The sequence below is a fragment of the Furipterus horrens genome, unplaced genomic scaffold, assembly GCF_987537825.1.
Source record: "Furipterus horrens unplaced genomic scaffold, mFurHor1.1.pri manual_scaffold_2, whole genome shotgun sequence".
NCBI lineage: Eukaryota > Metazoa > Chordata > Mammalia > Chiroptera > Furipteridae > Furipterus > Furipterus horrens.
The window spans coordinates 81252380-81268103 of record NW_028327172.1 but is presented as its reverse complement, the minus strand read 5'-3'; the positions used below and the strand labels follow the sequence as shown (position 1 = coordinate 81268103).

The 15724-nt window shown below is 35.3% G+C and overlaps 1 protein-coding gene across 1 annotated transcript in view; it reads right to left on the bottom strand.

The window, feature by feature from the left end:
* HOATZ (HOATZ cilia and flagella associated protein) overlaps window positions 1-15724 on the bottom strand; it is a 33303-nt gene that overhangs the window by 1609 nt on the left and 15970 nt on the right. Inside the window, exons 4-5 of the mRNA XM_090267338.1 lie at window positions 4266-4325; window positions 3627-3679 (exon numbers count right to left, since the gene is read on the bottom strand). Of these exons, the coding sequence (XP_090123464.1) occupies window positions 3627-3679; window positions 4266-4325 (113 nt within the window). The remainder of the gene's footprint in view (window positions 1-3626; window positions 3680-4265; window positions 4326-15724) is intronic.

The window sequence follows — 15724 nt, the reverse complement described above, 5'->3', positions numbered from 1 at the left end:
AGCACAGCTGTCTGGCCAAGCCTAGATCAGCCAAAACCCTTAGTGGCCTACAGATGTGTGAGCAAGTATAAGTGCTGTTTTAGAACATGTTGTCACACAGTATTGTTGCAGTAATACCTAAGCATTATGCCTGGTAATAAAGAGACGTGTTACCAGAGGAAGGCTGATTGCCAAGAAAGCTCACAAAGTGAAATTTTTCTTGGTATAATTATCTTGGTCCAGGGTCCAATCCTTAGTTTGACGAGCTCAAACACAATCTAAGAGAGTAATATATTCACACATTTAGAAATATGATCATCAGGTAAACCGATGTTTGCATTGGTCTGCTAAGCACGTTAAAAGAAGATTCCTCTGTGAGCATGGAATCAGAACAAAGGGAATTAGTTCCGTGATTTAAAAGTTTAGGCTTTGATAGCCTGCTATATCCTTCTTCACTATAGAGATTTATCTGGCAAACACATCACCCTGATAGGGTACCTTTTATTCGTAATAGTACTGAGATGAGATTCCCATTTTATAACTTTCTAAACTTCCTTTTTTTTCTAGGCCAGACTACCTTCCTTCTGTTTAAAACAATTTTTCTTCAAATAGTGTGGCAGAAACTACTAGTTTTCCACTAATATCCATTCTCTATGTCTTTTAGTGACAGAATCCTGAAGTTTACCCTTCCCCTGAAGGCTGCCCCCCAACCCCCACCCCGATTTAAAGCCTGTTTTCTGCAGCTTGTTGTGTCCCTGGGATTAAGTTACATTGGTGCTGTGGAGTAGGAGCCACATCTAATGGAGGTTATGTCCAGGAGCTGCAGGTGGAGGCCAAGCAAAGTGAATGGTGGTCATAAATAGAGCTGTGAGCACTGGAGGAGACCGTACAATTCTGAGCAGGAATGCCAGCTGGACAATGCAGATGGGAGACATACTTAACCTTTTCTTTCCCAACATACACCAAAGGGAATAACTTGTAAAAGGGAGGGAGGTTGGCACTAGGATGTCCATGTGTGTTACACATAGGAATGCTAAGCCAGCTAGTCACAGAACTAGTAGCAATTCATTTCTGACTTCAGACAATGTTCCAGAAAATGAATAAAGCAAATTTTGGAAAAGAGATTTTTTTCTTTAACAGCAATAAGATATTGTAGGACTGCCCTTTCTTTCCTATTTCCTTACTGTTTTTACTGGTGGCCTACAAGTTGGGACACATAAAGCCCTGTTTCTTTTTATCAGATATTCATAATTTAGATCAAATCTAGCAATTCTGGAAATAACAAATGAAAATAAGATAAACAGAAGTTTGAGAATGTAAAAGATGAGATAGTTACTGTGTGCTGTCAAATACAGTATAGTATTATTCAATAAGTAACATAGATGCAAGCATCCAATAACTGGCAAGATTCCTAGAAATCTACATACTTAACGTTTATTTCTTTGTCTGTTTTAACTAATGACACGAATGACCTTGGTGTATGAGCAGGTTGTTTCAAAAGTGAAGATCTAAGTGAGCCATCCTCTACCATGTGTCCGTCAAATTAGTTCAAGTCTTTGACTTCTTCTTTGTCTCTTTTATTTGACTCTGGAATCACTTTTCTGTTGGCAGTAGCATAAATTAGTTCCAAAACACAGAACTCTGTAGTTGTGAACACAAAGTAGCATGGAAACAGGTTTTGAAAGCTTCTCCAATAAAGATTTACTCTCTTGGATTCTGACTATGCATTAGGTTTTGCAACCAAGTATAAAGTTATATGCAAGAGACGCACTTACTTTAATGTAAACTGTGATTTGGAGGGCATGGGAGAAAACCTCCTAACCCTAAATATGTTTTGCTCACACAAGGGTAAAACTTGGGAGATTTCATCACAGGTGATTGATTTCTTTGAATTACCCATTGTTCCTTCCAGTCAGCCCTCTTTATAATGCAAATATTCCTGGGGGTGGATAATAAACACTTTTGCTACTAAAATCTTGCTCTGTGACACACTTCCTAGTTCTTTCTTTCTGATAGAAGGGGACTTGGATTATCTTGAGCTCTGTTGGAGAAGGGACAGTAAGGGTGTATCTGTGTACCTACGGGGGTTTTCGGCAGACAGGAAAGGGTGGAAGGAGGCAAAAGAGGGCAAAACTAAAGTATTTTACAATGTGTGTAAAATATTTCAAAATTAAAAGTTTATATACTAATACACAGTATAAAACACCACTTTCTAAATTAGCTAAAACCACATATTTTTGAACTAAATTTTTTTTTGTTATAAATATTTTCTGAATTCCTACATGTGCGCAGTGTGCTAGGCACTTTGGTTGACCTGGCTTCTAATGGAGCTTTCTATACAGTCATAGATAAGTTAAAGATATGTGAAAAGTTAAATAACAACTCAAGAGATAATAAGAGTAGAATTATTATAAAAAAAATGAGCACAAAGTAGTGCTTGATCAATTTCTAAAAGATGGTAACAGTATAAGAAGCTCAGAGGAAGAAGATATGACAGTGAAATGGAATGAAATTCAAGGCTTCAGGACAGAGGAGGGAGAATTAGCAAGCTGATATACAAAAGAAATTAAGTAAGTATTTAAATTATTAAGAGAATTAATCTGTTTAAGCTGTGAAATAATGTTTTACTCTTTGGTAGGTTCACGTGGGTAGTAGCAGAAATGTTCTGATCAGTCCTGCAAAAATATGCACAGAAATCAAAGGCCCCCAGCGATATCTGTTGATGCTATTCATGTATCAGTCTTCATCCATTATTTGAATCAGGTAAGTGAATCTTTTGATTGGACTAGTTTTGCTTTATCCTTAGAAGTTAAGTTTAATCATCTGGATAAAATGAGAGTAAGTTGCTGAGCATTGTGTAAACAATATGGCCAGGTGATTGAAGGATTTTTTTTTCATTTTTTTCAAAGTTTTAAAAATTAGTGTAGATATATTAATTTTTCTTTAATAACATTTGATAATACTGAAAGCAGTTAGTCTCATTATCAATGATATAGTAACAAATTACTTTCTAACTGTTCTTCCCTGAAGGTAGCATGCAAATAAATACTTGTCAAATTAATGTTGAGTTAGTCACATTGGTTTTCAGTCATAATACAAAAACTTAGAGATTTTTAAATTAATGATTAACTACTGGTAGTTGGTTTCCTTTAAACCATGTGCCTGGTCCTGCTCTAACATTATTTCCGGGATAAGGCTATTAACCCAGTCACTGGGAGGGTAAAGCCTTTGCTGCATGAATTTAGATTTAACAACTTCAGGTATGCCATTGGTGATATCAGCATTGCTAATCTAGAAGACCTGCTGAATTGCTGCTAAAGATGGTGGCACTAGGTGTGGGTAGGGAAGAAGGGACCTGAGAGGGCGACAGCAGGTGAATACAATAACCCAGGTTGAGAAAGGAGTGAAAGGGAATATGTACAGAGTTGCAAAGTTGATTTACTTTCCTGTTTACACCAATTTATGCTTGCATATTTCACAGGCTTTAATATAGACGAGGGGAGAATTTATTCAAGGCAAGAAATCCCTAAATCAGCGGGAGGGTTTTTAGAAGATTTGAGTGTAAGGGACAAAGTGAATAAGAAAAAAGAAGTGCTTCTTTATGGGGAAAATAGAAAAATGAGAATATTTGACAGAAGTAAACTTACTTTGTTTTGTGTACTTTGGTCTTTGGTTTGTAAGGAAGGGAGACCAGTTCTTTCTAAACAAAACAAAAAAATCAAAAAGGAACGTCTTACTTCTTGTGCTGACTGAAATTTAATTGAAAAAAAATCTGAGGTAAAATTATTACAGAATGTATACAATCTAGCTTCTTCCATCTGGAGGCTGTGGGGTAAGAAATGTTCCAGATTAGGGATCTGGGGTTCATTCAGGAGAGTGCATTTGTACATTCATAAGTTTACAGGGTGTTTATTGTTTTTATTATGTTTGTTACTCTTAGTTTAGCAGTTGTTTTGCATAATCTAAGTAAGATCAATCGTGGTAAAACAAATAGTAGCACTGCAGTAGCCCATGTTGATATACAACAGCTTTACACTGTGAGATAATACGCTCAATGACAATAACACCTCACTTATCTGCCAGCAGAACTGGCGCACTCTGGAGATGTCTTTGATTTACCAAGGATTGCCAGATTATCTGATGTCTACACCGTGCCCCCCTGTAGTATATAAATGGCTCTGGACCATGTGTATCTAGATTTAAGGGGTTAATTCTGAGAATTTTCCCATAGTGCACCCCTGCCCCTGCCAGATAGATTTATCTAAATGCCTCACTATCAGTCTCACCGAAATCCTTTCTTCTCTTTGTTTTCTTAAGAGTTGGAGAATCTCATCTCTCCTTTTAGCCTGTTTAAAGAGGGGGAAAAAAAAAAGGTGAGTGAGTCTTTTGACTTATTAATAAACTTTTGTATTTGGTGCTGAATTAAAAAATACATTTTCAATGATCGATTTATACTTTTTGTTTGTAATACAGTGCAGTTTTTATTACAGAGGATGTTGCTCTGCAAAATATTTTGATTTTGATCCCAAATAAAAGGCAGTTTCATAGGTATCTACTAATTAACTTTTATTAAGATTTTAATAAATGAACTATGCTAAGAATTTTATATAAATTTTATCATTATTTTCTTATAATAACTCATAAGTTTGATGACTTATCCCATTTTACAGATGAGGAATCTGAAGCTTACTAAGGATAAATAGCTTACCCAAGCTATTAATTGCAGAACTGGATTTAATACTAGATGTATTTGACAATGAAACCCAAGCTATTGACCACCACACTAAATTTCCATTAAATGGTAGCAAGATACAAAATCAGCAAGCTCAGACAACATGCTACCACCTAAGATCATGACAACAGGGCTCATTCTAGTAACAGAATAATCATGGCAATGTAAAGTACAGCACAGAAAATATAGTCAATATTCTATTATAACAACTATGTATGGTGTCATATGGGTATGAAATTTATCGGGATGATCACTTATTAAGTTATATAATGTTTAATCACTGGGTGTACTCTGGAAACTAATGTAACATTGTATGTCAACTGAAAATTAAAAACAAAAAATGATTTAAAAAGACTAGAAGTAAGACATAACTGAGCATAGACATAGATTTGTGGTCACCAGGTAAAAATTCTAAGTCATTGATTGGTCCATTCAAATTTATTTAGCACTGAACTATCTTCAGAGGATTGCTGTAATAAAGTATCAAACTGGGTAGCTTAAAACAATGTATTTATTGTCTCACAGTTCTATATGCTAGAAGTCCAAATCAAGGTGTCTGCAGGGCCACGCCCCCTCTGAAACCTGTGGGAGAATCCTTCCTTAGCTCTTCCTGTCTTCCAGTGGTTTGCCGGCAGTTTGTGGCATTCCCTGCCTTGCAGCTGTGCAACTCCAGTCTCTGCCTACATTGTCACATTGATTTCTTCCTGTGTGTTTCTCTCTTCACATGGCCATCTTATTAGGACACCAGTCATATTGGATTAGGGGCCCACCCTACTCCAGTATTAACCTCTTAACTCACTTTACAATGACTCCATTTCCAAATAAGGTCACATTTTGAGGCACCAGAGGTTAGGACTTCAACACAGCTTTTTCTGAGGGACCCATTTCAATCCATAATGAGCATCTATGATGTCACATTACTGTGCAAGGGGCTGAACAAAACACAATTCCTGCCTGCAGAGTGATTGCAGACTTGTGGAGAAAAAGCAAATAGTTCCAATGTACTACGGTGGGGTTAGTATAGTGTGCAGTTGGAGAACTGAAGAGGGATCCTTAGATCAGACTAGAGTATCTGTCAGGGGACTCAGAGAAGATGTCCCAGAGGAGGTGATGTCCAAGCTTGGATTTGAAAGTGGAGGTCACCAGGTAACAATAGAGACAGGAGAGAAAAGAAAGCTTTTGAGGCAGAGAAAACAGGGGGTGCAAAGCCCCAGAAACTGCTGTGTTGCTAAGTGATTCCTCAATATGATTTCTTCAGCCCTGATACCTGCAAGAGAAGCTACAACCCTCAGGCATGCGTTGAGACACAGGAGAGGAGGAACCCGCGCAAGGAGTAATCAGCAGCCAGACCCGGAATACCGGTGCTTTGGCTTTGCATCATTCTGCTCAAGTGGTCTTAATCTTATCTTTTATGAGCCTACAAAGTTTTATTTATTTTGGGACAAGATTTCTACTTTTTATTTGAATATTAGGCATCATATATCATAGTTATTGAAAGAAAATAAATTCAGGTATTTTAAAAACTAAGCTAAATTTCATAATACTTGTTAGCTTGCTGTGGACTGAATAAAATAATGTCTGTAGATAAAGACCAGGGTTATTTTCAATATAGGTATTAAGTGTAGTTTCATTTTCAACTTTTCCATTGCACATGTACTCAATTAGAATCAATTGCTCCCATACAGTGATTACACAGCACTATGTATTTTTCTTATGGTTTTGATCATACTTCCCCTGCTTTATCTCATAGTTGCTACTGTATCTCCTTCAGAGTCTTACTCACCTTTTTATACTTCCTTAGAGCTTAGCAGTACCTAGTATGTTATATTCAATGATTTTTTTGTTGAATTGAATTTGAATTGATTGAGTTATGATGCATGAGTGAAATCATTACACTGTTTAATACATAATTATTAGCCGAAGGGGGGAGGTGTTTCAAAGTGTTATTAAACAGGGAGAGTTTAATTCTTAAAATCCCTATGAACAAAAGTACATCATTATTTTCTGTGTAGCCATAGGCAAGTTACGTTGTTATAACGCTTCTAATATAAAAGCAGACAAATATTCAGTTACAAGATTCTAAAATAAGAATAAAAAATTTATTTTTTATTTCAGGTCCTTTTTTATTATAATGGATTTTAGTGTCTAATAAGTTTTGTAATATAATAAATATAATGCACCAGAAACATAGCTTTCAAATATGATTTGATTTCTACTTCCTGCACATGTTTCCTGGGAAAGAATAATAAAACTACTCTAAACAACTGTGTCATTGCTGACTAGTATAAGAAATCTCTGCCAGAATAACTAAATAAATTCAGTGGCAAGAGAAAATCCTTAAAATTTCCATACTAGTAGGGATAAATAATTTACTTATTAATTTCCTAACAACAAAAGAATTCTCATTTAAAATCATAGTGTTTTTGTTGAGTCTGTTAGTGGAACTTTATAAGATGTTCTATTGTATTAATTTGAAAAATAATACAAAAATGGAGTGAGAATTTATACTTATAATAATATTGAATATTTTCTTATATTATTTATATCTATATACAATTTTTGAAAAAATAAATTATTGAACAAAAGTTGATTACAGGAAATTAGAATATGATAATTTATAAATTTAATGCCTCCTAGAAGAATAATGGACTTTAGTGTCACTTCAAGAATTACACTGCTTAGTTTTCTTTTTTGACTATTCAAAGCCTAATAGCTTGAGTAGAAACATAGACTACTGAAGTCAAATCCATTTGGGTTTGAATCCCAGTTCTACTGTGTGATCAATGGCAAGTAATATCTTCATCATTCCTCCTGGCTCTTCCTTTCCTCCTTCCACCTGTAGTCGCTAACCCATGGATTAGAAGAACCACTCCTCTGAATTTTGGACTTCTCATCTATAAGAAAAGTTGTTGTGAAAACTGGGGATAACACAAACATTGCTTAACATAATGCATGGCATGTGGTGGATAGTTAATAAATGGTAGCTACTATACTGTGGTGATGTTGATGGTGATGATGGTGATTCTTTCAAAATGTGGAAGAGTGGGGGAAAAGGAGAAAAGGATGGATTGTCCACCTCCTTTATACAGGCATGAGGATTTCTGATGATTCAACCTTTGACCTAGAGGTGAATTGGTGAATAGAGTTTGAAGCAAAAAGGAGAAATAGTGATATCTAAAATATTATTTGCCCCGAATTATGTAGTGAAAATTCCTCTGTCCAAAAATTCTCCTGTGTATCATAAACTTTCTCCTCAGCTAATCTTCAGGTATAAAAGAAGCTCTTAATACACACAAGACTTAAAAGAAAGGTCCTTTCTTCTTAAGACCTGGTTCTCATATGAAAAATGCATTTTTCCTTGTCTTATGATTTGACATCTTTTGACTAAAATATTAATCAAAAATAGTACATGGTAGCGTTTATTTCTCTGATTATCTATCTACATTATCAACAGAAATTTTCTTTTGATTGCCATAGTTTAAAAATTAATTCACTGAATTAGTTTGAAATATCTTACAGAAGTATTGAATTGATTCCAAAATCAGCTCTTTTTTCTTAGTTACTTGGCAACCATCTCAATACTTAGAGTCTAGAAACTCTTGGAACCAGTATTATTTAGTAGTTAAGCACCTTGTCTCTATTGTCAGATGCACCCAGGTTTAAACTGCTGTCCCTATATTTTAGACATGTGACCTTGAAAAAGTCACTTACATGTCTCAGCTTCAGCTTCCTAACTGTAATAGAGGTAATTTAATGCTGCTCTGACAGAGTTTTCTGTGAGTTAAATGACATAGTGAGTAAAGGGCTTATAGTTTATATGCTATATAGTTAGTTCTCAAAAATATTATTATTATATAGTGAGAGGAGCAGATGGTCTGAAAGCAAAAAGACATGAAGAAAACAGATTAAGAAGCACTGGAGGAAATATATTAATTAAAATGGAAAAATTTAAAAATTCTTTATTCCTTCCATTGAATATATGTAATATATGTTCATGGCACAAATATCAGAAAATGTGAAAGAAAGCACATAAAGGAAGATAATACTTACACAAATCCATTGCTGAATCTTCATTTAAGTTTAAAATTTTATAACATGTAAAATTTTTAGAACCTTAAAGAAGCTCCATAATAAATAACCTAAGGATTTAAAAATAATGAATCAAAGGGAGAAAGGCAGCTAGGGAAGGAAGCAGTGGGCTAGTTTAGTTATTATAATACAAAAAACATGCTCAGTGATGAAAAGAAGATATGAGTCCAATTAAAAATAATAGAAGATATGGAGTTAGAAATGAGCTTAAAGGTGCTTAAAGCTGGTAATAAGCCCAGCTTGACTGGGATAGAGGTACACAGGGTAGGATAGTTAAATGGCATCATATTGAGGACCTTGACACAGAAATGGCTCTGTAAACTTAATCTAATAGAAGATAGGAACTGTTTCTGACCTCAATGTAGAAATAAAAAAAAGATAATTTAAGAAGACTTCATACTTTAGAAAACTAAGAAGTGTACTTTAAAAATACAATAAAAATGAACTGTAGAAAATAAATAAAACAAACACAAATAGAAAAAAAATAAAATAGCCTCTCAAAAATACTTAAAAATAATTCATGGGACAAGTTATAAATCAAAATATAAATTTATAAATACTTAAAATTGAATAAGCTTATGAGCTGCAACTAATTATACTTTGAGAAACATGTATACCTATAAATGGTAATATTTGAAAAGAGACAAAATGAAAAATTAATAAACAAGTGAAAAGAGAAGAAAGAAGGAAAATAAGAACTAACCTAAAATTGAAGGAATAAGTAATAAAAGTCAATAACTAATAATATAAAATCCAGAAACATGATAGAGGATAATAAAGCCACATGTTGGCTTTTTTGAAAAGAGTCTTAAAATTGATAATCCATTGGCATAATTACTTTAAAAAAGAAACAAATGATTAGAAATGTAAAGGGGTAATAACTAGAGCTACAGCAAAGATCGAAAGATTATTAAAAACATTATAAATATTTTATATTAATAAACTTGAGAATGTAGGTGAGATGGATGAATTTTAGAAACAAAAATACTTAATAAACTATTTCAAGAAATAAAAAATAGTTTCGGTCAAGATGGCAGAGTAGGTAAACACAATACTTACATCCTCCCATGCCACATCAAAATGATGACTCAACTACAGAACCACCATCACTGAGAACCACCTGAAGTCTATCTCAGAAGTCCTATAGCTAAGGTTATACAGAAGAAGCCATATAGAGACTTTAGGAGGGGTGGAGATGCAGAATAGGCTGGTCCCACACCCATGTTTGACAATTAAAAATTGAGAGGAATATCTTGGCTGCAGAGGTCCCCTCTGAGATCAAGGGGTCTCAGCCCCACACAAGGCTGACCAGCCCAGGATTCCAGTGCCCTGAAGACCCCATAACATCTGGCTGTGAAAACCACTGGGGACTGTGGTTGAGTGAGATGGGGACTTCTGGAGTCCCAGATATTCCTTTTAAAGAACCTGGCAAGTGAACTTACTCAGGCTAACTTGCTCTAAGCTCCAGCATTGGGACAGCACCTGGAAAGGCTCCAGGGACATATGTGGAGCAACTGAATTGTCTGGCTTTGAGGCAAGGGCTGCAGGGGCAGCTTTCTCCCAGATAGAAGTGCTGGCAGAAGCTGTTGTTTCTTTGCTGAGCGCTCTCTGCACAGAGCCGCAGGCAGGCAAGATATCTTAAGTTTCCATCAATCTGGCTTACACTGTTTGTCCTGCCCTGGTGATTCCCTGAGACAACCCTCCCATCCCCAACTTGTGGGCTCACTCAAGGTGCTTTCAGTGGCTTTTCCATACAAAGGGCCTGTCTAGGCTCATGCTTCAGACTTTCCTAATATCTCTCAAATAAGTAGCATCTGGCACCAGTGTGCCACATACCTTAGGCTAAGTGGCCCCAAACCCAGCATTAGCAGCAGCTGACCTTAGTTAATAGCTTGGCCTCACCTGGGCACCACCAAGCCCAGAACAAGTGGTAAATCACTTTGTAGCTCATGCCGGGTGACTCAGGACAGGGCACAGGGAGCGGCTTACTTTGGCCTGTACCTTCAGAAGGTCACAGAGCTAGCACACCCAGTGGACAGCTTCAGGCCATGTTGAAGCACCACCCAACCACTTCTATGACCATCACACTTCAGAGGTGAACTCAGCAGGCACCAGAACCCTGATAAGTTGGTTCTGCTCTGTGGGGTAGGCCCCTGCACAGCACCTTCTCTGCTTTGTCAGCTGGTCCTCGAAGCTGATCAGCCTGGGGAAGGGGTCAATCCATCCCTTCAATATGTCAACAGCAATCAAGGCTCAATTACAATAGGAGGGTGAACACAGCCCACACAGGGGGGGGGGGGTGCATTTGGAGTGCCCTGATGGGGTGGCCAGGGAGCCTGCACCACTGGGTCTCCTAGGACACCTACTACATTAGGCCACTCTACCAAGACTGGAAGATGTAGCAACTCTACCTAATATATAGAAATAAATACAGAGAGGCAGCCAAAATGAGGAGACAAGGAAACATGTCCCAAATGAAAGAACAGGGCAAAAGAACTAAAACAAAATGGAGAAAAAGAACTAAACAAAATGGAGACAAGCAATATACCAGATGCAGAGTTCAAAATACTAGTTAAAAGGATGCTCAACAAACTTAGGGGAAGAATAGATCAGCTCACTGAAAGCTTCAGCAAAGAGATAGGAAAAATAAAAAAGGACCAGTCAGAAATAAAGAATATAATAACTGAAATGAAAATATACTAGAAGAAATTAGCAGTAGATTAGTGAAGGCAGAGGATTGAATTAGCAATTGGGAAGATGAAGTAGCAAAAATTACACAATCAGAACAACAATGACAACAAAAAGAATAAAAAGCAATGAGGATAGTTTAAAAGGCTTCTGAGACAACTTCAAGCATATCAACATTTGCATCATGGGGGTGCTAGAAGGAAAAGAGATAGAGTAAGTGAGCAAGGAATTGAAAACTTATTTGAAAAAATGAAAGAAAACTTTCTTAACCTGGTGAAGGAAATAGACACACAAGTCCAGGAAGAGAAGAGAGTCCCAAACAGGATAAAACCAAAGAGGCCCACACCAAGACACATCATAATTGAAATGGCAAAGTATAGAGACGAAGAGGGATTCTTAATAACGGCAAGAGAAAATCACTCAGGTACCTGCAAGGGAGCTCCCATAAAACTGTCAGCTGATTTCTCAATAGAAACTTTGCAGGCCAAAAAGCATTGGCAAGAAATACTCCAAGTGATGGAAAGCAGGGCCCTACAACCATTACTCTACTCAGCAAGGTTACTATTTAGAACCAAAAAACAGATAAAGAGCTTCCCAGACAAGAAAAAGCTAAAGGAGTTCACCACAATAAAAACCAGTATTACAAGAAAGGTTGAAGGGTCTTTTTTTAAAAGAAGAAAAACAAAGATAAAAATATGGATAATAAAATGTCAATAAATACATATATATCAACAATTACTTTAAATGCAAATGTATTAAATGCTCCAATAAAAAAACATGGTGTGTCTGAATGGATAAGAAAACAAGACCCATATATATGCTGTCTACAAGAAACTCACTTCAGATTAAAATACACATAGAGACTGAAAGTGAAGGGATGGAAAAAGATAGTTCATGAAAATAAAAATGGAAAAAAAAAAAAAAGAAAAGCTGGGATAGCAATACTTATGCCAGAAAAAATAAGACTTTAAAACAAAGACTGTAACAAGAGACAAAGTAGGACTCAGCAATTCCACTTTTGGGTATTTATGCAAACAAACCCAAAACACTAAATCAAGAAGACATACGCATCCATATGTTCATTGCAGCAGTATTTAAAGTAGTCAATATATGGAAGCAATGTAAGTGCCCATCAATAGACAAGCAAATAAAGAAGATGTGGTACATGTTTGCAATGGAATATTACTCAGCCATAAAAAGAATAAAATCTTTCCATTCGTGACAACAAAGACAAACACTATATGATTTCACTTATCTGCGGAATCTAAAGAACAAATAAATGAACAAACAAAAACAAAAACAGACTCGTAGATACAGAGAACATTTTAATGGATGCCAGAGGGGTAGGGGATTTGAGGGCCTGGGTGAAAATGGTGAAGGGATTAAAAAGTGCAATTGGTTATTTACAACATAGTCATGGGGATGTAATATATAGCATAAGTAATATAGTCAATAGCATCGTGGTGTCTATCTAAGATGTCAGATCGATGCTTTACTTATTGGGGTGATCAGTTCATAAATTATATTGATGTTTGTACTCAGTTGTACACTTGAAACTAATACAGTTTTGTATGTCAACTTTAAATGAAAAATAAAAGAAATATTAAAAAAAAAACAAAGAAATAAACAGGCCCATCCATTTACTCAAACCCAAAAACAAAATAAACAAGCAAACCAGATCTAGAATATTTATGAAAATTAGTGCCATATTAATCATTTCAATTTTAGTCACCATTCAGCCCATCAATTGAGTTTGCTTTGGATTGAATTCGGTCTACTTGCTGTACTATTTTTCATTTCTCATACTGTTTTGGCTTCAGTAAGTTAGCAGTAAGTAACGAACTATCAGAAAGTAAATTAAGAAATCAACTCCATTTATAAGTGTATTTAAAAATACCTAGGAATAAATTTAAGCAAGGAGGTAAAAGACTGGTACTTGGAAAATAATAAGACATTGAATAAAGAAATTGAAGAATATACAAATAAAAGGAGGCATATAACATGCTCATGGATAGGAAAAAATAGCATTGTTAAACTATCCATGCTAACCAAAACAATTTATAGAATCAGTGTAATCCCTATCAAAATACCAATGACATTTTTCACAGAACTAGAATATATAATTGTAAAATTTATCCTGAATAGCCAAAGCAATTTTGATGAAGAAGAAGAAAGTTAGAGGTATCATGCTATACAACAAGATTGTAGTAATCAAAACAGCATGGTACTGGCATAAAAACAGACACTTAGATCAATGGAACAGAATTCAGATAGGCCAGAAAAAAACCCACACCTATACAGTCAATTACACTATGACAGAGGAAAGAACATACAAAGGGGTAAAGACATTATATTCATACATGGTGTTGGAAAAGATAAAACTTGATCACTTTTTTATACTATATAAAAGAATAAACTCAAAAATGAATTAAAGACTGAAATGTAAGACCTAAAACCATAAAACTAGAAGAAAACATGGACAGCAAACTATTTGACATCGCACTTAGTAATATTTTTTTTTGGATATGTCTCCTTGGGCAAGGGAAACAAAAGAAAAAATAAACAAATGGAACTATATTAAACTAAAAAGTTTTTGCACAGCTGAGAAAACCATCAACAAAACAAAAAGACAACCTACTGAATAGAAGAAGATATTTGCCAATGATCCATCCAATAAGGGGTTAATAACCAAAATATATAAAGAACTCACACAACTTCACACCACAAAAACAAAACAAAAACAACAAACAAAAAACAAGAAAAACCAAACAAGCTGATTTAAAAATGGGCAGAGGACCTAAACAGACATTTCTCCAAAGAGTATATACAGATGGCCAATAAATATATGAAAAGATGCTCAATCTCACTAAACATCAGATAAATGCAAATTAAAACCACCATGAAGTATCACCTCACACACCTGTTGGAATGGTTATCATCAATACATCAACACACAAGTGTTGGCAAAGATATGGAGAAACGGGAACGCTTGTGCACTGGTTGGTGAGATGGCAAATTGGTGCAGCTACTATGGAAAACAGTATGGAGGATCCTCAAAAGTTAAAAATACAACTACCATATGACCCAGCAATCCCACTTCTGGGTATTTATATGAAGAAATCCAAAACGCTACTTTAAAAAAATATATCCATCCCTATGTTCATTGCAGCATTAGTTACAATAGCCAAGATATGGAAGCAACCCAAGTGTTCATCAATAGACGAAGGTATCATGCTAAGTGAAATAAGTCAGACAGAGAAAGACAGATGCCACATAATTTCACTTATATGTGGAATCTAAGAAATAAGCAAACAAAACAGAAACAAACTCATAGAGAACAAACTGATGATTGCCAGAGGAGAGGGGGTTGGGGGACTGGGTAAAAAATGTGAGGGGATTAAGAAGTACAAATTGGCAATTATGAAATAGTCATGGGGATGTAAAGTACAGCATAGGGAATGTAGTCAATAATATTGTAATAACTGTGTATGGTGTGAGGTGGGTACTGGACTTACTGAGGGGATCACTTCATGAGTTGTATAAATGTCTAATCAATATGTGGTACACCTGAAATGATCATTATATTGAATGGCAAATGTAATTGAAAAAGAAAATAATATTAAAAATGGGTGAAGAATAGTTGAATTACAAGGGTACTTATAAACTGATGAGCTTTCTAAGATCTTATTTAATGTAAACTAAATATCTATGATAAGATTTTTGAGTAGCAATTAACTATAAAATGGAAATTACATTCTAAATTTAGAAAATTACCTAAGCAGAATCAAGTTTCTGGGGTTTTAGAGAGGTTGAGAACATTACCTGATATTTTTTCCTTGAGGCTTCAGAATTTAAAATTTAAATCTATGCCAATGATTGAGAATTAAATGTCCCATAGGATCATTAGGGAATTTTAGTTTTTGTTCTACACAGAGTCTTAATTCTTAGTAAGTTCGGTTTCAATTGTATGTTACAAATGCAATCATGAGGAAGGTGAGAATTTTTCTTAGCTTACGGTAAACCTATGTATTAGTAAAAAGTCTCACTTTGGGCTTAATTCCAAAAGGCAGTAAGCACCTCTTAACTTGTTGATTCTGATAATGGAATGCTTCAACTATGAATATACTCTATGAATTTACTGCCATCCCCTGTGTCTATTAGTGGAAATATGCTATGTAAATTCTATAATTTCCATATAGTAAATTTATATTTATTATAATAAGACAGAACTGTTAG